Below are 26446 nucleotides of genomic sequence, written 5' to 3'. Positions count from 1 at the left end.
GAAGGGAGACAGGGAGGAGGGGAAACAATAGGACAACTCAACCCCTGGGCCCCCAACGCATGCTGGTGACCAGAGACACCTGGTCAGTCCTCCGGGCTGAGGGCCCTCAGAGTTGGTGCCACAGCAGAAAAGCTCACAGGGAGTTTCCATGATCTCTCTACAGAGCATCACCCAGTGACCCGGGGAGCCCTAGTTACGGGGAGACCATTCCTGAACTTTTAATTCCCAAAACCTAGCCAAGTGGCCAGTACATGGCAGACGTTTAAGAAATGTCTTATTTTAATAGTGTAGTCTGTTTAATTCAGGTACCAAGCTAGGGTACAAATGATAAGCCACAAACAACTTCCTGGTGGTCAGTCATCCAAATGCACCTTGTAATTTTCTCCTTCTGTGGCTCCAGATCAAAGGAGACATTGATTTCTCTGGGCGCACAAATCCTCGGAAGTGCCCGTTTACATGATGTGAAAACTCACCTGAATAAGGACTTCACTGTATACACTAAATCGTGTGATGTGAATGTCATTCTCTTGAGATCTAAATAATTCCCCTTCTACTCGACCTCGCCTCCTCCAAGCTGACTGATATATAACTCAGGTCCCAGTGGGTCTTCGGGAAATTTGCTGCCAGGTGAAATTTTACCCTCTGAATTCACAGGACCAGACTTCTATACTTATATTTCAACAGTTTGCCACGTTATTAACACTTTGAAAACTGTCCAACATATGAACATACTGACAACGTATCTCGAATTATTTTATCCTTCACTTGGCCTTCTTGACAAGACTGCTAACTCCTTGGACGCAGTGATGTTTTGTACGTCTGTGAGTCTCCGCCACCAGGGCGGTGATTTGGAAACAGGAGCTATTCCAAGCCCTTCATCAGCCAGGGACCTTGGCTGCCCCCTTCCCACCTTCTCCGGGTTTCAGCCTGCCCTGGATCATCTGGCACAAGGGGTTGCCTGGGACACTGAAGCACAGCCAGAGGAGCAACTGATTCACTGAAAGGTCAACCCCCTTCCCCTCCAACTCATCTTCTGTCTCTGGGTTAGCATGAGATGGCTTAATTTTAACTACCACCGGCAAGATGAACCCCAAAAGAACTCAAGGTCAGGAGGACACAGATGAAAACAAGGGCCTAATATATAAGAGTAAGCACAGCACACCTCCCGCCTAGCTCGGTATATGGAAAAGCCAGCAGCCCCCAGCCAGGGCCAGAGCAAGCCGTCACTGCAACAGGGCACAGAAGCAAGCACACCCAGGCCTCAGAGCCCACGCCACTTCAAGCCACCTAGGGCGCTCTGAGAAAGACAGGAATGGCCTTGTGATAGGGCCAGGGTGCAGTGGGGCCCCCGGCTTGGGGAGGCCAGGTGGACACCCGCTGGCTTTCCATCTGGTATTGCCAAGCAAAGCAGGTCTGAGGGACTCGGGGCCTCTCCCGGCCCTAGGGGGTCAGGAACAAACCACAGCCATTGGAAGAAGAAAGAAAAAGGAAAAGACACCCGGGGGAAGAATCCAAGGTCTCAGGGCCGTGACAACTTTGCCTTAAGCCGCTGTATAACTCAGGCAGTCCCAGCACCCTCCTCCCACCCAGAGATCATTTCACTTCTACCATGCACCATGCGTCATGAAGATCTGCAAAGGTCAGAAAGATAAGATGCGATTTCTGTCATCAAGGAGCTCAGATTCAGGGCGGGCAGTCAGGGTTCCCAGCCCTCGTTGGAAAGGTTAGGACCCCAGACGCAGGACGCAGGCTGCCTGGATCATTAGCTGAGTGACCCTGAGCACTTTAATTCTCGGTGCCTTGGTTCCTTCATCTGCAAAATATGGACAACAGAAGCCACCTTGTGGGGTTGATCTGAGGAGCAAGTGAGTTAACACACGTAAAGTGCTCAGAACAGGCGTGCGCGAGCAGGACAGAAGTGTCAGCTGTTACACCAGCAAGCATGACGTAGTATTAGCTCATGGTTATTAAACCACAGGACAAACCTGTCCTGTGGGTTTGTTATTCACCCTTAAGGGGAGCTGACGATCACCTTGAAATTGTGATTATGATGTATACACCCCCGTGCATATCCGTGTGTCCCCAGAGGACGACATCACAACTTTCATCCAATTCTCAAAGCAAAGCTGCAGGAAAGCTTAGAGCGGGAGGGGGCCTGCAGCAAGAGTCTCAAGAAGGTGCACTGACCTGTGCCTTCATTTTATCAGGTCATCAGGCGAAGGGCAAAAGCTTCCCATAGAACTTTCTGCAACGATGGAAATGTCCCCTGTCTGCACTGTCCCCAAACAGCCACCATCGGCCACCTGTGCCCAGTGAGCATCTGAAGTGTGGCTGGTGAGACCGAAGGACTGAACTTTTGGTTGTATTTCATTTTATTATTTATATTTAAGTAGCCACGCGTGGCTACTGGCCACTGTTTTGAACCTCACAGACCTAGTCAGTCTGGGGAGGAAAACATCACAGGCAAAGAGGATAGGGTGTGCGCAGATGCAAAACACCCCATGACGTACCCAGAGGTTGTGACTGAAACAACGCGATGCGGCCAGCACTTGTGAGGAGCGGCGGAGGCGGGCGCACGCGGTGCTCTGCTCAGACCTGGGCGTGTCACCAGAGACAGAAGCGCTGTGTCAGGCAGCGTCCTCCGGAGAAACAGAACCAGTGGGCTGTGTATACACAGCCGGTCCCTGACTCACGATGGTTCAACTTTTAAGTTATCGACTTTATGACAGTGCAAAAGCTATATGCATTCAGTAGAAACCACGCTTCAAAGGTGGACTGTTCCCTGGGGGACCGGCGTGCAATATGACCCTCTCTCTGATCCTGGGCAGGGCAGCTGCAGCCCCAGTCAGGGGGGTGAGCAACCGATACACTGACAACCATCCGGACCCGCACTCCATTCTGTTTTTCCCTTTCAGTGCAGTATTCCATAAACTCCATGAAATAGTCAACCCTTTATTATAAACTAGGCCTTGCGTTAGAGGGTTCTGCCCACCTGCAGGCTAATGTGAGTGTTCTGAGCACGTGTGAGGTGGGCAGGGCTGAGCTGGGATGGCCGGGAGGCTGCGTGTATCAAATGCATTTTTGACCCATGATATTTTCAACTTATGATGCATTTATCAGGATGTCATCCCATCATAAATTGAGGAAGATCTATGTATAGAAAGAGATTTATATTAAGGAATTAGCTCATATGATTATTTTTGAGGCTGGAGGTCCAAAATCTGTGAGGTGGACCAGCAGGCTGGAAACCCAAAGCAGAGCTGATGCTTCAGGTCAAGTCCGCAGACCTCTGCTGCATAACTGCCTCTTGCTTGGGGGAGGGCAGTCTTCCGTTGTAGCCAGGCCTTTAGCTGATTGGGTGAGGCCCACCCACACCATGGAGGGCAATCTGCTTACTCAAATCCCACAGAGGTAAATATGAATCTCATCCAGTAAACTCCCTCACAGAAACATTCAGAATAAGGTCTGACCATGTATCTGGGCACTGTGGTCCAGCCAAGTTGACACATAAAATTAAGCAGCACAACCACTACAGTTTTTGAGCAGGATTATCAGCAAAACTGACTTTGCCAAGACTGAGTTGGGAGGTTATGGGGGAGAAGTGGAGAAGGGGGACTGGGAGAGGCAGAATTCCAACTGAAAAAGGCGATTTCAACAATCCAGGCAAGACATGAGGGTTTCCACCAAGAAGGGGTGATGGGAAATGAGTCGTTTAATGAGTGTGTGTTAAAAGAAGGTATGGGGCTTCCCTGGTGGCGCAGTGGTTGAGAGTCCGCCTGCCGATGCAGGGGACACGGGTTCGTGCCCCGGTCCGGGAGGATCCCACATGCCGCGGAGCAGCTGGGCCCGTGAGCCATGGCCGCTGAGCCTGCGCGTCCGGAGCCTGTGCTCCACAATGGGAGGGGCCGCAGCGGTGGGAGGCCCGCGTACCGCAAAAAAAAAAAAATAAAAGAAGGTATGAATAGATTCTGTGACTGACGAAATCACACACACACACACACACACACACACACACACCTTCCTTTATGGTAAGCTAGCATTTTCTCCTAGGACTCCAACACAATGCAAAGGAAAGGAAGTTTCCCATGTAGCAGAAAGGGACAGAAGTGATGGAGCAGAGAGATACAGGGTTTGCAGCAGTTCCCTCCTCGGAGGAGTCCTATGCCTGCTCTATGGGTCACATTTGCCCACCTCTAAGTCTTTCCAACCAAGAGCCTGTCTAGAAGATGAATAAACCACAGCAAAGACATGGCAGAGGTAGTTAGCTGCCTCTCAGTATCCATGCTTCTCTTCATCCTTAGAAACAACCCTGCTAGCTAAAACGCTCCAAGCCAAGCCTTTCTTGCTACCCATGACTATGCCCGGGGTCAGTGTGAAAACACCTCCCATTCTTCTCTGTACAAAGAGAAACTTTGTTCAGCTGTAAGCCTGAGATCAAGAGACTTAAATTCAAAGAATGAGAGAACCAGCAATGAAAGAGAAGCAGCGTGTTGCCTGGGACTTCTGGGTAGACTCTTTCAAATACAAGGGGCATACGCCCTTCCCCCTTCCTCTTTTCCTGAAATACAGATGAGATGGCTTGAGCGTCTGGAGCTATCCTGCACCATGAGGTGACTCCGAGGATGGGACTCACACACTAGGATTGAGCGATAAATACGACACTGGATCTCAGATGACCCTGGACTCATGGCATCAACCTAGATTGCCTAATTCAGGTCTTCTTTCAGGTGAGAGAAAGTATTCTTGTGTTTCGGCCACTGTTTTTAAGCCCTGCCTTACTTGCAGCAAAATGCAATTCCTGGCTGCTACAGGATGAGGCCATTATTTTGTGTACAAGGCAATACAAATTTCAGAATTTTAGGTTGTAGAAGTTCATTTGTATATTTTTTTATGGGCTTGGGGTGGAGCCAGATGGAAGAGGAACCTACCTAAACTAATACATTGCCTCACATGTCAATTTCTTTCCAACAACTGCTCTCAGGAGAGCCCGCTACAGCTGCCTGCAGCCACCCTGGTTGAGTGCCCAGGGTCAGTGTGAAAACACCTCCCAGTCGTCTCTGTATAAAGAGAAGCTTCGCTCAGTTGGCTTGAGCCTGAGATCAAGAGACTTAAATTCAAAGAATGAGAGAACTTAGAAGATACACCATGATTTTTAGAAATAAAAAAGGCCCAGCACCTTCTCTGCAGTACAGTGCTTTGCCAAAAGGCTGTGGAATGCACTTGAGGCCAGTAACAAATTGATGAACACATGGTATTTTGTTTTTTTTACTTCCATTTAAACCACTTCTTCAAAGTGAGGCTTCCTTAAGCCAGCTGATCACTGCCTTAATTGAAGCAAAGAGGCACCCTTTCCTCTAGTGCCTAAGGAAGTTCTAAATGGAAAAATGAATAAATAAGCAAATGAATAAATGACCAAACTAACTAATAAAGGCACTCGGGATGGGGAAGGGGAGAGAGCTGGAGGGAGGCTGACGCCCAGCAGTGGAGGAAGGACAGCTGGGGAGCTCACCTTCTGGAAGGTCCTTCAGAGGAAACCCAGTGGTGTGGCCTCCCATGAGGCCCTTCCGGAATGCAGCCATCAAGCTAGGGAGGGTCAGGAAGGGACAGAAAAAAATGTCAGCCTCAGGCACCTCTCTTAGGAACCCCATTTCCTCCTAGAAGCACCAAGCTGAGTGCATTATAGTCAGTTGGAATCCTAGCACAAGCACCTGTCCTGTACCTGCCAGGTGGCAAGGTGCAGACCACAACTCTCCATGGTTGAGCGCTGTGACTTCAGGAGCCCCGAGAAGGGGCGGCCGACTCTGAAACTACTTTCTCCACCTCACTGATGACTCAGACCACAACTTCCCTCCTCAGCAGGGCTGCCAGATTTAGCAAATAAAAATACAGGACTCCCAGGCCCATTTGAATTTCAGATAAACAAATAATCTGTTTCAGTGAAGTGTGTCCCAAGGTTAACATGGGACAGAGTGATGCTTAAAAAAAACGATCTGAAGTTTCATTAGGTCCCATTTGTTTATTTTTGTCTTTATTTCCATTTCTCTAGGAGGTGGGTCAAAAAGGATCTTGCTGTGATTTATGTCATAGTGTTCTGCCTATGTTTTCCTCTAAAAGTTTGATAGTGTCTGGCCTTACATTTAGGTCTTTAATCCATTTTGAGCTTATTTTTGTGTATGGTGTTAGGGAGTGTTCTAATCTCATACTTTTACATGTAGTTGTCCAGTTTTCCCAGCACCACTTACTGAAGAGGCTGTCCTTTCTCCACTGTACATTCCTGCCTCCTTTGGAAACCATAAACAAGATGAAAAGACAGCCCTCAGAATGGGAGAAAATATTTGCAAATGAAGCAACTGACAAAGGATTAATCTCCAAAATTTACAAGCAGCTCAGGCAGCTCAATAGCAAAAAAACAAACAACCCAATCCAAAAATGGGCAGAAGACCTAAATAGACATTTCTCCAAAGAAGATATACAGACTGCCAACAAACACATGAAAGAATGCTCAACATCATTAATCATTAGAGAAATGCAAATCAAAACTACAATGAGATATCATCTCACACCAGTCAGAATGGCCATCATCAAAAAATCTAGAAACAATAAATGCTGGAGAGGGTGTGGAGAAAAGGGAACACTCTTGCACTGCTGGTGGGAATGTGAATTGGTACAGCCACTACGGAGAACGGTATGGAGGTTCCTTAAAAAACTACAAATAGAACTACCATATGACCCAGCAATCCCACTAGTGAGCCTATACCCTGAGAAAACCTTAATTCAAAGAGTCATGTACCACAATGTTCACTGCAGCTCTATTTACAATAGCCAGGAGATGGAAGCAACCTATTGTCCATCATCGGATGAATGGATAAAGAAGATGTGGCACATGTATACAATGGAATATTACTCAGCCGTAAAAAGAAACGAAATTGAGTTATTTGTAATGAGGTGGATGGACCTAGAGTCTGTTATACAGAGTGAAGAGTAAGTCAGAAAGAGAAAGACAAATACTGTATGCTAACACATATATATGGAATTTAAGAAAAAAAATGTCATGAAGAACCTAGGGGCAGGATAGGAATAAAGACACAGACCTACTAGAGAATGGACTTGAGGATATGGGGAGGAGGGAGGGTAAACTGGGACAAAGCGAGAGAGAGGCATGGACATATATACACTACCAAACATAAAATAGATAGCTAGTGGGAAGCAGCCGCATAGCACAGGGAGATCAGCTCGGTGCTTTGTGACCACCTAGAGGAGTGGGATAGGGAGGGTGGGAGGGAGGGAGACGCAAGAGGGAAGAGATATGGGAACATATGTATATGTTTCACTTTGTTATAAAGCAGAAACTAACACCATTGTAAAGCAATTATACTCCAATAAAGATGTAAAAAAAAAAAAAAAGATCTGAAATTCAACTTGAACTGGGTGTCCTGTATTCTATCTGCTGACCCTACCTTTAGGGCTTAAACTCCACAAGGATCTTTCACCAGGCAGAAATGAAAACTCCTCTATGGCCTGGACTCCTCAGCACCTCCCTCTTGGTGTGATGGGCATGGTTCCTTTACACACATTTCAAGAAGCTCCCCCTGTGTGATGAGTCCCAAGCTGGGAATCAGCCATCCCACCAGGCAGGAAGCAGAAAAACCCAAGCTATGGGAGTATTTCTAAGCAGAACAATTTGAACATCCAAAGACCATAAATCTCGAAGCCTTATCAGTCATCCACTTCTCAGCGTGAAAAAGTCCATCAAATTCTCAGGGGGAAGTTTTCCTAGAAGGCAAGCGGGGACATGAAGTCACACTGGGAAGGGGGAGAGAAAAGGAAGAAAGTAGGGTGGGCAGGGGGTGTCCCCAGGCGAGGAAAGCTAAGTCAAAACGTTGAAGAGAAACATCACCGCTGGCTGGGGACCAAACCCTGTTGCCTGGCAACATAAGAGGCCCACCCGTGTTGACAAAACTGGTAGCAGAAATACATCCCATACTCTGATTTTCTTCAACTGAGAAATCAGTCACCCTGCTGCTCCCTCTAGGGAATGCCAGTGGTTTACAGGAGGGGGAGGGAAGGGCGATCCATGTGGAAGCAGCAATTTCATTGATTTTATTGATAATAGATGGAGGGGGGGACGGAGGCGGGGGAGGGAAGAAAGAAAAGAAAAAGAGAAACATCCAAGGAGCCTCATGGTTTCAGATTCGGTACAGAATTCCACATCCTGCTTCCCCTCCAACCGCTGTCCTGCGGTGACAAACCACATCTGTCAGCTTCAAGCAGCACTTACGGGAATCAGCCAGGCCTCAGCAAAAGGCCACTGAAAGGAAAAGGGGACTGTCCCTGAGAAGCCCCCAACAGACCAGGCATTGGCAGGGGGCGCAGGAGCAGCACCCCCAGCATCATACTGCCCTGCTGAGACCCTGCTGGCCACTAGCCCCATTCCTGGCTTCCTGCTGCCCTCCAGGCAGGAAGGGGTCAAATGCAGGTGGTCCTCGCACCACAGAAGAGAAAACCTCAGATCAGCCACACTCCCTCTCCAGTCATGGGAGCGTGGAGGATGCCTGAAGCACAGCCAGCCCAGCAGGAGGGGCAACGGCTCCAAAGCGGGGTGGGTCCTTCTGGAAGCCTCGAGACCTGTTCTACGTCAGGAGCCTTCACCCTGGGTCAGAGGCTGCCCCTTGTCTCCCCACTGACTCCATCTTGACGCAAGATTCTAGGCCTCCCAATGCGGCTGCTTCTTCCCCAGAATCTCCAGCCAAGACTGCAAGGCAGGGCGGTCCTGCGGACCAAGGAGAGTAAATAGCACATCTCCCTCCTGCCGTAAATCACCAGGGACTCTGCTTTGGGACAGGTGCCGCCGTCACCCAGTGGCCTGCCCTCAGCCCGGGCACCTGGGTGATGCAGTTCCCAGGAACTGGCCTGTGGCCGCCCAGTGGGAATGTGACCAGGATCACAGGGGCGGACGTCACTGACCCGGCCTTCCTCACGCAGACAGCTGCCACCCAGGCAGGCACAGGCTCAGCAGAAACAAAAGTGACCGGGAAAGAGGGAAGCAGGAAGAAAGTGCACTCAGGTCCCAGGAGGGGAAGAAGTTTCAAAGGGCCACCGATGACTTGGCAAGAGCCTCCCAGGTGCCCCAGGGCAGCAAAGGCAGGGAAATAACTGCAGACGAGCCCAGCATCTCTCCTTAGCCCTACGAGTTGATTATTCCTCTTACCTGTTCCCATAAGACGTGTCAGGGTGTGGTCAGGCTTCCAACAGTCCCTAAATACCGTCAGAGGGCCAGCACCAGGCTGCAGGCAACAGCCAGAAGCAGGGAGATGGGGGTTCAAATCTTCACTCCTCTCCACGGGGTCTGTGGTCTGGGCACGTTCCGTTACCTCCCAAAGTCTTAGTTACTGTCCCCTCTGTGTGACGGCAGTAATGATACCATCGCCTGGCCACCCTCCGTCAGGCCCCAGTGGGTTCATGTCCATAAGGGACCCACCTCTGCAGGCCCAGGCACCCCACAGATCCGAATAAATGAGGGCCGTGGGAGCCCCTTGAATAACCTGACTTTCTCTAAGCCTGTTTCCTCCTCTGCAGAAGGTTTTTTAAAAGTATTGCCCTTCTTCCCTGGCGGCGCAGTGGTTGAGAGTCCGCCTGCCAATGCAGGGGACACGGGTTCGTGCCCCAGTCCAGGAGGATCCCACATGCCGCAGAGCGGCTGGGCCCGTGAGCCATGGCCGCTGAGCCTGCGCGTCCGGAGCCTGTGCTCCGCAACGGGAGAGGCCACAGCAGTGAGAGGCCCGCGTTCTGCAAAAAAACAACAAAACGTATTGCCCTGGTACGTGGGAAAGTGCACTTGGGAAAGTGCCTGGTGTAGAAAGAGCATTACAACGACCCTCCTTCCCCTCCTCCCCTCCATCCTTGACCTCTGATGGCTCTGTCCACACCCTGTCTTCCCGGAAACAGTCACCTCGGTGCTGTCCACGCCCAGCGCCCCCCTGCGACGTGCCTGCATCACTGTGAGGCTCCCACTCGGGCACCAGGTGCTGCTAGAACTTTTAGGGGAGGAGGAGCTCACCACCTTCTCCCAGGGCTACACCCGACTGCGCTTCAACTGCCTGCTGCCTCTTCGGGTCACAGCCTTGGAGTTCTCATGACTCACTCTTGGCAGCTGGTTAACCACTGAATCCGATCCAGCCCCCTCCACGTCCTCCCAGATCAGATCACAGCACGGGAAAGGCGCATGTGAAGGCCCGAGTGATGGTCTCTGGGCTGCGAGGCTACTTTCCTCATCTGTATTATGGGGACACGTGGTGCCTGAGACACCGCTGGACCTCCATGCAGAGCTGCCACCAGTACGGACCCGACATGTGGCATCAGTGCCCCATCAGTTTCTCCAACACAACTGAGCCCACACGCAAGAGCCACCGTGGCTACTCTACCCAGGCAGGAGGCTAGGCTGAGGCTGCACCCTCCCTCATCGGGCCATGCGGTTCCCTCCCTGCCTGGTCCTTCAGCTGCCCGAGGCCCCACCGTACACCCCTGGAGCTGATGGACTCAGGCCAGGTCCTGTCCATGCCGGCTCCACCCTCAGATTGCGGCTCCTCTGTCCTTGACCTAGACTCTCACATACTCAGGGGCTCAGGTATGTTTCCAAAGCTTTACACACATGCGCACACACACCGTGACCTCACTCCACCGGCCTCCTCCACACACCGTCTACACCTGTGCCATCTATACCTGTTGTCTAACAGATGGTCCTCCCCACTGGGCTCTCCACTTGTTGAGTATGTTGATCCTCATCATTCAATGGATTCCATATTTGTGAATTTGCCTGCCCGCTACAATTTATTTGTAACCCCAAAATCAGTATTTACTGCCCTTTTGGAGTCATCCACGGACCAGCCCAGAGAAGCAAAAAGATGTGAGTCTTGATGTGCACGATGCCAGCTGAGGCCAAGCAGAGAGGACCCCCTGCCTTCTGTTCCGGCTGTCAGGTTGCAAACACCCATCCTTCTCACGGTCTACTGAGTGCCACGTTTTTCACATTTTTGTGCTTTTCGTTGGTGGTTCCTCTCTAAGGTGGCCCCCAAGCCCAGTGCTGAGTGCCATCTGGGGTCCTCCCTAAGCACAGGACAGCTGTGACGTGCCTTACAGAGAAAATACGTGTTTTAGATGAGCTGCTTCCAGGCGTGAGTCATCGTGCCGTTGGCCATGAGTTCACTGTTAATGAATCAACAATACGGTAAATCCAGAAAAAGGAAGAGGAAATGTGCAGATCCATATAAGACGCTGCTCCAGTAAGCACCAACGTCAAGTCTGTAGTGCAAGATGAAGCCGTGGAAACGCGGCTAAATGTGTGGCAACAATGCCTGAGAGGTCACGACAGAAGCACAACACGGTGTGGGGCTGAAAGCCAGAGAATTTTTCGGTTCTGTCACCCAGGGGCAGGGAAATGTTCATCCGTTCTGGGCTAGCGTTTCATTGTAAAGAAACATTGTATAGAATTGATTATTCATAAGACATATAGATTAAAGAAGGTGTCTTTAAAGAGAAACATACATAAAACAAAGTTGTGTTTGATGAAATTGTGACCAGAGGCTCTCAGGAACAATCCTGTTTCCCTGGGAGCAATGCTTCACTCCATTTCTCACATGAAGGGGGAAGAACCACCCCCCCACACACACACACACCCCAGTAACAAAGATTCTACTTTTGCCCCAAACATTCCATCCCACACAACTTTTATAAGACTGCTAAGAGGGGACTGTCAGCTCTACAGGACAGAGTCTTTCTTCTGTTCTTGACAAGTGGCTAAAATAGTACATGAAACTTAGTAGGAACACTGTAAATATTTGTCAAATGAAAGAAAATAATGAATTAGAAGAAAAAAAATTCATGGACAAGTAGAGTATAACCTGTATTGACATACACTTGCATTTTCGTCCCATCTCTGCAAAGCCCAGGCTTCCTGTTCTCCACTTAGGGAAGGTCTTCTGTAAACAAAATCAACGTCCAGATTTCCCAACAACAGAAGACTACAATAGTGATTCACATAAGAATTCAGGGGATTATCCGACATATTTGGCTTACTCCTTTCATTGGAAACATGACTTCCCTTCCATTCAAGGTCCCCGCCACTCATCCGTTTGGGCTTGGAGGGCTTTCCACCAGTCGCAAGGTAAGTCAGCTATCCCCTCATCATCATTTTCGATCCTCTGCCACATTTTATCTTCACAAGCAAATTGGTATGTACCCCCCCTGCCTGGGGTCACCCTTCTGTCTCTACATCTTCCATATCCCCTCCCAGCCAGCAGAGGACTGTTTCTTCTTCCACCCACAGGGTATTTTTTTGCAGTGGCGGTGGTGTTTTTGTTTTGTTTTTTAACATAGCAGATTCACCTTGGAGATATAATATTTGATAGAAAAATACATCTGGAATGATAACTTAACATTCATTTTCTTTCGTCCAAATGCTTTACATGAACTAACTTAATCACTGTGGTAAACTGCAAAAATGGCCATAATACTTTGCAGGTATTTTTGCAGGTGGAGTTTATTTTTTCCCTGCCTCTTGCTTTTGGACGAGCCATGTGACTTACTCAGACCAGCAGGACATTAACAAATGTGATGCAAGCAGAGGCTTGGAAAGGGCTTGGCGTTTCTGTTCCTAGAATCCCAGCACCATATGAAGAAGCCCACACTAGCTTGTTGGATGAGATGCACGTGGTCCAGCCACCCGACACCTCAGCTGACAACAAGTCAACTGCTTGATAGATAAAGCCATCCCAGATCAGCCAATGCCCCAGCCAACCCACCAACTGACTGCACATTCATGAGATCAGCCAAAACCTGAGTTCAGAAAGCTTGCCCAGCAAAATCATGAGCTAAATAAATGTATTAAGCCACTGAGTTTGGTTTGTTTCATAGCAACAACTAACTGATACACAATTCCATTTTAGAGATGAAGAAATTAAAGCACAAACATTAAGTAACCTGCAGAGGTCCCATAGCTATTAAGTGGTAAATTGGGATTAAAAGCCAGGTAGTCTGGCTCAGAGGCCAAGCTTTGCCAGTGGTCCTACAGTTAAGTCAGCTGAGTTTCAAACATTTCCCCAACCACTTACTTCCCCAAAGGAGATTAAAGCACGTGGACTTAACTGATCCCATAAACACAAAACAGGCAACTGTCAGCACTGGATAACCCTCACTATTTTGCATTTATGCTGCCCTTCAGGGTTCCAAAGTCTCCTGACACATTCCAATCATTTAAAAATCTGAAGGTCTACCGGTGGATGAATGAATAACAAAATGTGATCTACACATACAGTGGAATATTATTCAGCCTTAAAAAGGAATGAAATTCCAACACAGGCTACAACATGGATGAACCTTGAAGACATTATGCTAAGTGACAAAAGCCAGTCACAAAAGGACAAACTCTGCACAACTCCACTTACATGGGGTACTTAGAGGAGTCAAATTCAGAGACAGAAAGTAGGACAGTGGTTGCCAAAGGCTGGGGGGAAGGGAGGAGTGGGGAGGTATTATTTAATAAGTACAGGGTTGCAGTTGGGAAAATGATAAAGTTCTGAAGGCAGATGGTGGTGAGGGTTACACAGCAATGTGAATGTACTTAATGCTACTGAATCGTGTACTTAAAAACAGTTAAGGGCTTCCCTGGTGGCGCAGTAGTTGAGAGTCCGCCTGCCGATGCAGGGGACACGGATTCGTGCCCCGGTCCGGGAAGATCCCACATGCCGCGGAGCGGCTGGGCCTGCGCGCCATGGCCGCTGAGCCTGCGCGTCTGGAGCCTGTGCTCCGCAACGGGAGAGGCCACAGCAGTGAGAGGCCCGCGTACCGCAAAAAAAAAAAAAAAAAAAAAAAAAAGCAGTTTAAGCGGTAAATCCTATGCTAAATACAGTTTACCACCATTTTTTAAAAAGGAAAAAAAGCACAAGGGTTGGGACTGGCAGTGATAAAATGACAGGCCCGGGGCCACTGTTGGACTAGTTAGAATACAGGGAGCAGAGGAAGCAAGAAACTCTCTGCCATTCAAGTTTGCTGAGTCACACGGGCTCCACGCCCACCCCACCCCCTTCAGAATGTCCCCTGCCACACACTGAAGGCCAGATGGGCTGGCAGATATGTCAAAGCCACGTTAAACACAAGCTCTGGCTCACGGATGAAACCCTCAAATAAATCAAAGCCAGTTTCCTGCCCCCACCTGGCCCAGGAGACAAAACAAGTGCTCGGCCCACTCCTGGCGGAATGTGGATTGGGTTTTCAAGATCACAGAACTGGATCCGACTCCTGGTAGGAAAATGAGTTGACATCAGGAACAATAAAGTCAGTGCAAATTTCTGATGATCAGACACAATTCCTACTGGCCCAACAATCACAAGTCTTTGTAAACTCTTTATGGAAAACCAAGCTGTAGAAGTCTTTTCCTTTGTAAGTCTCTGCTGTTCGCTGAGACTCTGGATGGATGGACAGGAGCATTCCAGACATTATAAAACCATCACTACAGTATTACCTCTTCTTTTTTGTTTTTTAAAGGAGGTATACATCAAGTATTAACAGAAGGTGTGGGGACTTATTTTCTTCTTTTTGTCTATTTTCTGAATTTTCTACAATCTTTTTTTAGTGAAACCAAAATCTAAGATCATACAGGGATTCCATCATCAAACATTAGCTCATTTAAGTCCTAAGGACACCTCAGGACTCTCACGGTCCATGACCATCACTGTTTCACTGTTTTCAGATCACTGTTTCCACAGAGACAAGGATGCTGAGGCTCTGAGAACGCAGCGCCTCATGAGACACACTTGGAGGAGACTCTTTGAAGGCAACTCTCAGAGACCATCCCGGCTACACACAGTCAGAGGGGTTTGTATATATAGAAAGGAAGGGGTGGGGGTAAGACCAGAGGAAGAAAACAGGAAGCCCCACTTGGCAGCAGCTAGGGGGAGGCCCCGTCCCCTTTACCACCAGAAAGGTCAGAGACAGACTCAGCCTCCTGGCCAAGCCCAGACGGCCCACCATCCACAGAGATAAAAAGTGACATCCTCACCCAGCCTCAGCCTCTGAGAGCCCTTCCAGTTCCTCGGCCAGAGACCAAACAAGGTCCCTTGGGGCTAAGGGGTAGGGGTCACTCTGAGCCTTTTCTACCCTTCTTCCTGCCCACCTGCGAGAAGGCAGGAGTTTAAGGGGGGTTTGCAGGCATAATGCCAGGCAGGATTCCCTCAACATCATCCTGGGCTCTGCCAGCTGACGGAGAGTCACTCAGCCCCAGAGTCTGTATCACCTGATGAGGCCTGATGACTCAGTGGCTTGCCCACGGGACTCAGTAACTGTACGGTAATTGTCCTCACTGACCAAGAGATGAGAGGAAGGCGCAAAGCCACACTTCACTGCTGTCCAGCAGTGGGACCCTCCCAACGTAGCTCCCTCCTTCCTACCTCTTTTTGCATCAAAGAGGATTGGGGTGAAGAACAAAAAGGGAGTGGTGTGAAATCTATTCCAGTTGTGTCACAGCTAACTGGGGACCCACCCACCAAATGAGATTTGAATGAACCCAACCCAGATGAAGCTGGATTTGCCAGTCATGCTCCCATCCCTCTGCAGGGAAGAGGGCACACAGCAGGGAAGAAGTTGTGAGTAAAGCGGCAATGGAGAAGGAAAGCTCAGGATGCCAACGGAAGGCCGGGAGGAACATCTGGTCAACCTCATCATTCACTCATTGGTTCATTTGTTTGTTTCCTCAAGACTTGAACACCTTCTGTATGCTGGCAATGACCCAAACAGACCAACTTCCCTGTCTGGGAATTTGTGGAGTTTCACTACTATAAACAAGTAAACAATAACAGGTCGGGGGTGAGAAGTGCTATGAAGAAAAAGCCAATCAAGGAATGAGGGCTGGGGTGGCAGAGATGGTGGGCTGGCAGTTGTCATTTAAATGTTAGCCCAGGAAGGCCTTGTTGATAAAGTGACATCTGAGCAGAAAGCTGAAGGAGGTGGAGTGGACCATGCAAATCCTGTGGTTGAGACAGCAACAAACAGGGGGACCAGCAAGTTCAAGACTCTGAGGTCGGAGCATATATGACATCCGTTCAGCCAAAGGAGGGTAAGGCCCATCAGCGGGGGCTGATGGCCAAACGGCCAACCTCCAGAGGCCCCTGAACACAAAGGTCCCTTTACCAGCTCCGCTCCAAAATCTGAGCTCAGGGGACCCAGTGGGGAAACTCCCGTGGGGAAGCCACTGCCGAGGCTCCAAGGGGATGCTTTCAAAGACCACTATGAAATCACCCCACGGCATGGGGACATGGATGTTTTTATATAGATATGTGTGTCCTCAAAGGGACCATAAATTCAAGTGTTGAAGACTTTCAGAAGAGGAGGTTTCACGACCTCCTCAGCACGGACCCAATGTTTACATTAAATTATCAGAAATTTCTCCTCAAACCTAACCAGAACCCTCCTCACTGCAAGGTCAAGACCACTACCACCCTGGGCTATGGTGGGTGAGACACATCGCCAACGTGGGGCACTTTGAAGGTTGTGGCACAGGGCACTTTGGAGGGAGGATGCCTTAGGGTTGGGGAGCTTCTGGGGACTGGTGAGCACCTTCTGGAGAAGGGCTCCTTCTCTCTAGAAAGCTACAGCCTTGGTGGGGCCCAGAGGAAGGCGGAGAGAAGGACGGCTGCTCAGGCTTGTTGCAGGCCACCAAGTCATGGGCACTTGGATGTTGTACAGCCCAGGGCAGCAGGACAGGGAAGGAAGGGTTTTGGGCAGCTGGTCTGTCTAGGAACAAAGGCCACATTATCTGGAAGGTTCCAACCAGAAAGCTCAGTTCAGCATTCAGAGTGCAAAACCCAAATACGTAGCTAGAATCTCAGCTCAGCAGAACCACCAAAGCGTCAAGGGGATCCCTGATTAGAAATCTGAGGGGTGCACGGAGCGGGGCAAGGAAGAGGAATGCCCAAGTCCTGGCCCCTTATCCTCGATGGCTCCCGCCTTAACACATTGCTGGGGCTTCGCTTCCCAAGGGCTCGCTTTCCCATCGCCTCCCCCCACCCCACCCCAGCCCAACAGCACACTGCGCACACACAGTGGGGGCCTGCCGTGGTACCTGCACTCACTGAGCAAGCTGCTTACAGGTAGAGACCCTGCGAGGCGGCAGCATCTTCTGTCTCATAACACACAGCAGGGACAGGAACTCAAGTGGGACCAGCTGCTCAAGAGTCACCTGAGCAGGAAGCCCCCGTGTGGGCCAAGGGGTGTGAGAGCCCCCAGCCCAGGGCCTGGCACACAGCAGGTACCACCATGTGTTGGAAGCTCTTTTCCTTCCCATTCACAGGGCCTGCATCTCAGGCTGGGAAGTCCCCACATCGGTGACGATCCAAGGAAGACACTCTGAAACCAGCAGCCCCGGCAGTCGCCTGACCACAGCCCCTCTGCCGCCCCTTTTCTGGTCTTGGTTCCTCTGTTGCCTATTTGGGCTCTCAGGACAAAGAACCAATGTTCCAAGAGAAGCAGATGGCTAATTTCTCCCAAACCAGGGAGGAGAATATGAGGGGGGGAGCATTCCCCCTGCTGTCCAACAGGCAGTCATCAGGGAGGGCGGAGGACAAGCCCAGTGTTCTAAGCACAGCCTCTGGTCCGGCCGCCTGGGAGGTGGACCTGGGTACCAGTTCCAGCAGCAAGGCAGCAGCCCCTGGTAGGTGCATCCAAATGCCAGCATGCTTACCCTACTAATAGTACCAAGAGCAGGAGCGAAAGCAATCTGCAGTGGGGAGGAAAACAAGGGGCTGACTCCAAACGCACCTGTGGACAAAGCCACGGCTGTCCCATGCCCCTGAGCTTCAGCAGGAGGCCCACGAGTCAGAGGTGCGCCCACGGCGCAGGGCGGGGTGATGGGCAGAGCAGGAGAGCTTACCTGCCGCGCCACCCTCCGTGCCTCCCAGTAGGGCTTCGAGTCTTCCACAGCTTTGCCGATTTTCTTCACCAGCTCATCCAGTTTCACCGTTGCCTCAACCAGAACAGAGCGGAACTTCTGACGAATGTCCTGCGGACAGGAAATTGAGGACACAGTTCAGGCTTAGGAAGGAACGTGCGGAAATCTGCTTTAGTTAACCAGAAGCACCCAGAAGGGCCTCCACTCGGCCTACAAGCCCCTTATTTCACGCCTTTACAAGATGGTGTCTAGAGCACCACCATCCAAGAGAAACTTCCACGATGCTGGAGTGTCCTATTAGATGCACTGCTCAGTATGGCAGCCACTGACCACACATGGCTACTGAACACTTGACACTGACTAGCAAGACTGACGAACTAAGTCTTTAACTTATTTCATTTTAAGTAACTATATTTAAATTTAAACAGTGTGGCCAGTGACTACCTCATTGGACAGTGCAGGTTAGACTGAAAGGCTCCATCCAGGGGAAGATGCCCAGTCCGGCCACCCCTGGCAGCTTCACTCCCTAATGTTGGCACCATTTGCTACGCTCTCATGATGTCCCCACCCGTGTAGCATGGTCAACATTAAACAGTGGGTACAGATTTCCCACATGCCAGGCCCTGTGCTAGGCCTTGGTCCCTGCTTTCAGGGCACTTCCAGTCTGGTGGGTGAGGGAGGCATTTACAGCCCATCCCAGCGAGTCTGAGCCAGGATGGGACCAGTACAGGTGCCGTGGAACCCAGGGCAGAGAACCTCACCAGGCCAGGTCAGGCGGGCGGGGGGAGGGGGGCGAGGTTAGAGGGAGACTCGCAGGAAACTTCCAGGGGTTACTATCTGCACAGAAGCCTGAATCATGGATGGGCACCTGGGGAGGAGGGAAAATACTGAGTCCAAAGCAGGTGGCAGACCAGCGCCCCCCGGGTGGGGGGAGGGAGCAGTGTGGCATTTTCCAGAGACTGATGGAAGCTGTACGTCTGGAATGCGGAGAATGGCTAGAGATAAGGGCGGCCACCCCTCCCAGGGATGTCACGAGCAAGGTGGCCTGGATAAGAGTTTGGGAGAGAAGAACAGGCAGGTGGGCGGTGCCAGGGTTTAACCACATCGTGAAAGTCAGGAAACCAGATCCATGGATGCCACAAGGAGGAAAAAAAATTAAAAAGACAACATTTAGTCCCAGGTCTAGAAGGCCATGTTGGACAGTGGGTGAGGGCTTCAGAGACCCCACGTCCCTCCCCTCTACTCCTCTGCCCTCGGGCACTGGCCTGTCACAGCCATGCCTCGGGGTGTGTGCGTGCGTTTGAGGGGGAAGTGGGTGCCCAGGGAAGGAGGAACAACACATGATCACCAGCCATGGGGCGGCCCCAAGAGCAGCTGGCCACACTGCTGGTAAAACACGTGTGCTCCGTTGGCTACAAAGGGGCTGCCTCACTATCTGAAAACTATTTCTAAACCTAAAATTATATGGGCCTCTTGGGCCAACGGGATGGCTCATGGGGGTGAGGAAAGCCCCGATAACTTCTAATTTCCTCCCCCCCATCATCTCATACCGTGGGTCTTCTAGATGGGTTTGAAAGTGCCAGGGCTGCAGCATATGAAGACATGGTCTTGTATGGGAGCTTCTCAGCTCCTGAGCCCCATCCTACTTCTGACAGAGGCCTTGGCTGCTTCCCCCAGGCCTGTATCCTCCTCATCATCCTAATTTTCTCTGCCTTCCCTCCTAACTGGCCAGGCCTGCAGTCACGTGCTACAGCTACAGCTGCCGAAGACAGAACAAGACTAGGCTTGTCCTCCAGAGGAAGCGCCACAGATGCGTGCAGGCCGCCAGGGACAAGCAAAGCTCCACCAAGCTTCTGTTAGACTTGACTTCCTGTACGTGGGAGGTAACATGTTGTCTAGAGCTCGGGATTTTTATCAGAGAGATGGATCTAATCCTGGTTAAACCTCTTTCTGTGAGGCCCCCATCAGGTAACTTCCTTATAAATAATTTTTATTACCTATAAAATGGTGACTTTCCATCTCATAGGGAGGGCTGCTGGAAGGAATAAGAGAGAATGCAAACGTGAAACACCTACTAGTTCCTGGGCACACAGCAGGTACTCAATAAATGCACACAATTTTTTTCCCCCAGCATAAAAAGAGACCCACAATCCTATTAAACACCACCAAGGGGGTGGCTCTGAGGCAGGGGGAGCTGACGTGAGGGCGGGAATAACCTGCTACCCTGTGTGGGCAGAGGCTTGGCAGACGCACCTACACACATGGCTGAATCCTCCCACTCAGCACCCTGGCGGGGGAGGGGCCAGCACCATGTCCAGACCACAGGTGGGAACACCAGAGGCCAAATCAGTCAGCGTGTGACCCAGGGCAGGTCACACCATCACACTGCACCTCCTCTGGGAAATGAGAATTGTGCTCCAAACCAGTGGCCTATGGGCCCACAGGCTTAGGGCCTTCAGCCTCTACGCTGTGTACCAAATGTCAGGAAAAATCGTATATTTTTTTAAATGCGGATGCTCACATTTCTCGTAAAAAAAAAAAAAAAAAAAAAATTTTTTTTTAATCAGATGATCTGGCAAAACTGGGCCCCCATTCCTACTTGGCAACCACTGGCTAGAAGTAAAGGAGAAGACACCCCTTGGAGACTGTCCTTTCCAGCCCCCACGCCCTGTGCCGGAGCCACATCCAGCCTGCTTCACTCACTGAGCTCCCCTGCCAGGCCCTCAGAGACTTCTGATTTGCCCAGAGCTATTCTGGGTACCAGTGAATATAAGCCACCTGCCTGCATGAGGCGGGTACAGGGAACAGATGGACAGTTTCCCTTGGGGCAGACACTTACAGATGCTTTCATTCCATCAGCATATGCAATCACAAACAACCTTACCAGGTAGGTGCTATGGTTGTTCCTTTTTTTTTTTTTTAATTGAAGTATAGTTGATTTTCAATGTTGTGTTAGTTTCTGGTGTACAGCACAGTGATTCAGCTATACATATATATCTATTCTTTTTCAGATTCTTTTCCATTATAGGTTATTACAAAATCTTGAGTATAGTCCCCTGCGGGTGCTATGGTTTTTATCCACATTTTACAAAGAGGGAAACTGAGGCACAGAGCAACTAGGGAGCTTGCCGAAGGTCGCAAAGCTGGGAAACAGCACGGCCAAGATTTAAACTCAAGCAGTAAATAAATAAGCACCGTGCAGTGTGATAAGTACTAAGACCTCAGTCTACACACTGCAGTGAACACACAACCAGGAAGGACACACCCAGAGAAAGCACCATTCCAGCCAGGCCTTGGACGAAGAAGGATTTCACCAGAGAAGGGGGCATCGAGGGACCAGCAAAGCGAAGGGTGGCAGGTGGGAGGGCTGGTGGGACAGAGGAAGGAAAGGCACATGAGCCACACTGAGGCCTTTGAACTCTATCCCACACACAATGGGAGACAGGGTGGGTTTCTCATGTGAGTCTCAATTTACTTGCCACGTGCCTGTTGTCAGCAATGCTTGAAGAATTCTCTACCACAAAAAACAAAAGTTCTCATCGTTCCCTGGACGGCATGGCTGTGAACAGAGCTTTCCTAGCTGTAACAGTGTAAACTCCGAACACTGACTACAACGCAGTCCCGCTGGGAGGGACAGGGGTGGAGGAGGACACAGGAGGAAGGAGACTAAAGCCTCATCTTCCATAGGGGGTGTCCGCAGATAAGAACTAAAACTAAGAAGTCAAGAAGTAGCCACACAAAGCCTACTGTTTAGAGTCACAGAAGTAACAGAATCCAACAGCACATTAAAAGGATCAGACACCATGATCAAGTGGGGTTTATCCCAGGGATGCAAGGATTCTTCAATATACGCAAATCAATCAACGTGATACACATATTAACAATTTGAAGGATAAAAACCACATGATAATCTCAGTAGATACAGAAAAAGCTTTTGACAAAATTCAACACCCATTTATGATAAAACCTCTCCCGAAAGTAGGCATAGGGGGAACTTACCTCAACATAATAAAAGCCATAAACCACAAACCCACAGCCAACATCATTCTCAATGGTGAAAAACTGAAAGCATTTCCTCTAAGATCAGGAACAAGACAAGGGTGCCCACTCTCACCACTATTATTCAACACAGTTTTGGAAGTCCTAGCCATGGCAATCAGGGAAGAAAAAGAAATAAAAGGGATACAAATTGTAAAAGAAGAAGTAAAACTGTCACTGTTTGGAGATGAAATGATACTATACACAGAGAATCCTAAAGATGCCACTAGAGTCACAGATGTAAATACCTAAATAATCAGCTAAAATATGTTAAACTGATCAATTAAATTGCCTCTAAGGGAGAAATAAATGGGGATGGGGTGGGGGGAGAGTGTTGTTTGTTTTATTTTGTTTTCTGCCCTTTTTAAAATTGTAGTAAAATATCACGGTGGATTTTTAAGCAGAGGCATCACCAGATCAAATCTGGGTTTTACCAAAGAGTGGACTGGGGTCTTCATGTGAGTCTGGTCGGCAGATTCAGGGACCACCAGCCTGGTCAAGCGTGTGACCATCAAAGGGTGTTGGGCCCAGGAAATATGATTTGACATCAGCATCTCCCTCTATAAAAGAGGCTGTGTTGCCAGAGAGGATGACGCATGGCTGGCTGACAGCCAAGCACCAACAACTTATTCATCCAAGACGTGTTAAAAGCTAAACATAAAGCCAGCCTTCTTCCTGATAAAAGAGTGGGCCTAGTTCTGGTACCATCCCACAAAGGGATGGCTACCTGAGTAATAATTCATGGCTACTCATGGCTACCTGAGTAATAATTCACTACAAATACTGGAGTGTGGGAGCCCACAAACCAAAACCTTTCCTTCCTACCCAACATAATAGCCCTGATTTTCCCAGGCCTCACCCTGGTCCCAGAACTGGTCCCATGCCTGGCCAATCAGTTGGGGATACTCCTAGCCTCAGTGATTGCTGAGGGAGGGCGCGGGACTGATCAGAACCAGTTAAGATTTCATTCTGGGACTTTTCTGAAACTGTGAGAGGAACTTTTTGCACTGAGATGGCTGAGAAGACGGAATGAAAGCTGGAGCAGACGGCAGCCATCTTGGCACCATGAGGGCAGAGCCTGCCAAAGGCAGGGAGGGAGTCCCATGACACTTTGAGCTCTTGGACCTAGCAATGCTTTACAGTCTAACCCCATACTCCACTCTCCTAGAGCCAAAATAGTGCACACACACACCCAATTGTCCCCCCTTGCTTTATGTTGTGTTTAAGCTAGTTGGAATTGAATTTCTATCATTTGCAACTGAATTAAGCCTTTAAAAAAAACTGAAAAATACTGTATGCCTTAAGGTAGTCACATTAATGTATTCAGGGAGGGGAAAGTCAATCTACAGTCTATAATCTGGCAAACCACTGTAACTAAATACAGGTAACTGCTGGAGGGCTTCTGCCCCTGATAATAAAGCCATGCTTATAAGGAGCAGGGTCTGGGGAACTTAATTCAACCTACCCTGTATAAAGTATTTCTTTTTTTTTTTTTTCAATCCATCTTAAGGCCAGCTGGCCACAAATGAACTTGTGTTTTTTGCCTTATTTCCTAGTGCGAGAAAAGATTCGGCCGTGGTTCTTTGTCTCCTACAATTACAGGCAAATGTGTCTCCCAAGATCAGAATGGGGGCTGCTTCCAGGAGTGTCCAGGGAGGAGAGATGGCTGTTTTCCCTACAGTAAGTGATCCATGGAGGGAAGCAGTTCAGAAGTACAAACACCTCAGGAGAACGAGCAGAGCTTCCACCAGTCAACAAAAATAAGCCACATACCAGCCAGGGCTGTTTACCAGCTGATTTTTTTTAGATCAGCACTTGAAGGAGTTCTAAAAGGGCTCCCTCGGCCTGGATGAGGCCTCAGATCTTCCAATCTCAAAACTGTGTCACATCCATCAGGTGACTGAGACTGAGGGCAATTTATTCACGTGGAGAACTGCTGAGGGTGGCAGTCTCCCTGTTTGAATACGTCAGTGTGTCAAAGATGCAGCCCCGTATCAGACAAGAACCTCAGCCCCGCGAAACCAGCACCAGTGTGCCTTGGAAACAGCGGGCAGGGGTCACCACCCTGGGGACAATCCTGTTTTCTGGCCAATCCACTCACCCAAGCCTCGATGATCTCACCTGTAAGCTGAGAAGGGCAGCCTCTCCCCTTCACAAAGGTGTCCCCGGAACCAAGCGAGATTAGGACGCAATGTCAGTTTTTAAAAATAACTGTCCTACAAATTAAAGATGACACCAAACTTCAAAAGATCCCTAGTAATGCCATTTATAAATACACTGCTTTCTGCTCATGGAAAGATTTCACAGGCATGATCTGAGACTCACAAGGACCCTGTAGGACAGGATGGCCAGGCTCAGCAAGAAGGGTGGTCCCTAGTCTCCAGATAAGAGACCTCAGCCCCAGGGGAGAAGTGCTGGCTTGACCTAAGGTCACATGCAGGGGAGCGTCAGGCTAGCGTCAGGAGCACAGACCACTAGTCCTAAGTTCCATGTGTCTTTCCCTTCACCTCTGGTTCCCAAAGTCTGGTCCAGGGAACACGGAGGTAGGGGCTGGGGGCTCCCTGAGACCTTTTCTGGGAGTCTGCAAGGTCAAAACCATTTTCATAATTGAGTTCGACTTAATTTGCCTCTTTCACCTTCATTCTCTCATGAGCGTTGAGTGGAGTTTCCAGAGACTACTTGAGCAGTGACATCAAGAGACAGAATGCAGAAGCAGAAATGAGCATCCAGCTCTTCTATTAAGCCAGACATGAAAGAGACTCATAAAAACAATAAAATGACAGCTTTCTTTTCACGAATTTTTTTTGGTTTGGGAAAACAGTTATTTTTGAAAAGATATATTCTTTACGCTGACAGGTAATAGGCTTATTACTGTCATTTTTAATGAATGAATACAAGTGTTTAAAACAACTCTGTTTTAATCTCTAACACGCAGACATCGTAGATGTTCCCCACAAAAAACAAAAGCTCTCTGAAATGCTCAGTGATCACAGGAGTGTAAAAGGAACCTCAGGCCCAAAAGCATCGGGTCAGGTTTGCAAGGCACAAATAGAGACACAGATGTAGAGAACAAATGTATGGACACCAAGGGGGGAAAGCGGTGGGAATGTACTGGGAGATTGGGATTGACATATATACAGTAAGATGTATAAAATAGATAGCTAATAAGAAACTGCTGTATAGCACAGGGAACTCTACTTTACTTTGCTGTACAGTAGAAACTAACACAACATTGTAAAACAACTACACCCCAATTTAAAAAAAAAAAAAAAAGCATCGGGTCAGCTGGTGCCACCAAACCACACCTTGCCCCAGGGCCGCCCTGCAGAGACCCTGCTGGAGGGAAACACCAGTGTATTTTCAGTAACAGAGAAGCAGTTATTCCTTCTCAGGCCTTCCTTTACTCCTTCTGATTTTCCCAAGGAGAAAGCCTCCATTTGGGGTCACTATCTCTTCATAGCCCTTCTTCACGTTTGCTAATCTCCTTTTTAAGAAAGGGGGAGTTAGTCAGGCTCAGAGCCTTCCCCAAAGGGATTCTGCTAGAATTTGATAAGCAAAACAATAAACCCACTGGAAACCAAAGAGCATTGCTCTACAAAGTCAGCAAGCGGGACCCTATGAGTTGGGCACGTCCATATGATTCTTCACTGAAGTGAAAGAGTAGCATGGACATATATACGCTACCAAATGTAAAACAGATAGCTAGTGGGAAGCAGAGGCATAGCACAGGGAGATCAGCTCGGTGCTTTGTGACCACCTAGAGGGGTGGGATAGGGAGGGTGGGAGGGAGACGCAAGAGAGAAGAGATATGGGGATATATGTATAGCTGATTCACTTTGTTATACAGCAGAAACTAACACGACAATGTAAAGCAATTATACTTCAATAAAGATGTTTAAAAAATAATAAAAAATAAAATAAATTGTTAAAAAAAAAGCCTGCTTGAAACAAAGTTATTTCCCTTTGATGACTTTTCACTTCTGGTCATGAAGTCTCATTTTCAAGCAAACTTAAGTACGAATGTGAATCCATGTAAAGGAAAATACAGAATAAACAGTACATAAGAACTAGAATAAGGCAAAAATTATGACAGAGGCAGAAGAACGAGAGAGTTGGGATGTGAAGTCTCTGTATCAGGAATGTTCCCGAATTCCACGATGAAAGGCACCCCCAGAAACACTCCAACTTCCTGACCAATTCTAAGGTACCTGAAATGTTTTTAATGTTACTACAAATCATGTTTTTTCCCCACCCATCTAATCTATTCTTTAACAGCACTTGTGTTAGCTACTAAAACACACAAAGAAACCACTTTCCTAGAGCTTCGGTGAAAGGGATCAAGTGCCCTCCAGGGCTGGCTGCTAGAACTTTCTGCAACAATGCAGATGTTCTGTATCTGTGTAGCTCACTACAGAGGCCACCGGCCACAGGCGACTAAATGAAAACTTGAAATGTGCTTAGTGCAGCTAACTG

The 26446-nt window shown here is 49.0% G+C and overlaps 1 protein-coding gene across 1 annotated transcript in view; it reads right to left on the bottom strand.

Annotated features, from left to right (window-relative positions):
- The window catches only part of SH3BP5 (SH3 domain binding protein 5), an 80483-nt gene that overhangs the window by 35011 nt on the left and 19026 nt on the right, over positions 1-26446 (bottom strand). Inside the window, exon 3 of the mRNA XM_082625696.1 lies at positions 17918-18046. Coding sequence (XP_082481822.1) covers positions 17918-18046 — 129 coding nt within the window. The remainder of the gene's footprint in view (positions 1-17917; positions 18047-26446) is intronic.

This window comes from Mesoplodon mirus, assembly GCF_964341445.2.
Source record: "Mesoplodon mirus genome assembly, chromosome: 6".
NCBI classification, from domain to species: Eukaryota; Metazoa; Chordata; class Mammalia; order Artiodactyla; family Ziphiidae; genus Mesoplodon; species Mesoplodon mirus.
Note: the sequence above shows the minus strand (reverse complement) of the source record. Positions and strands in the feature narration are given on the sequence as shown.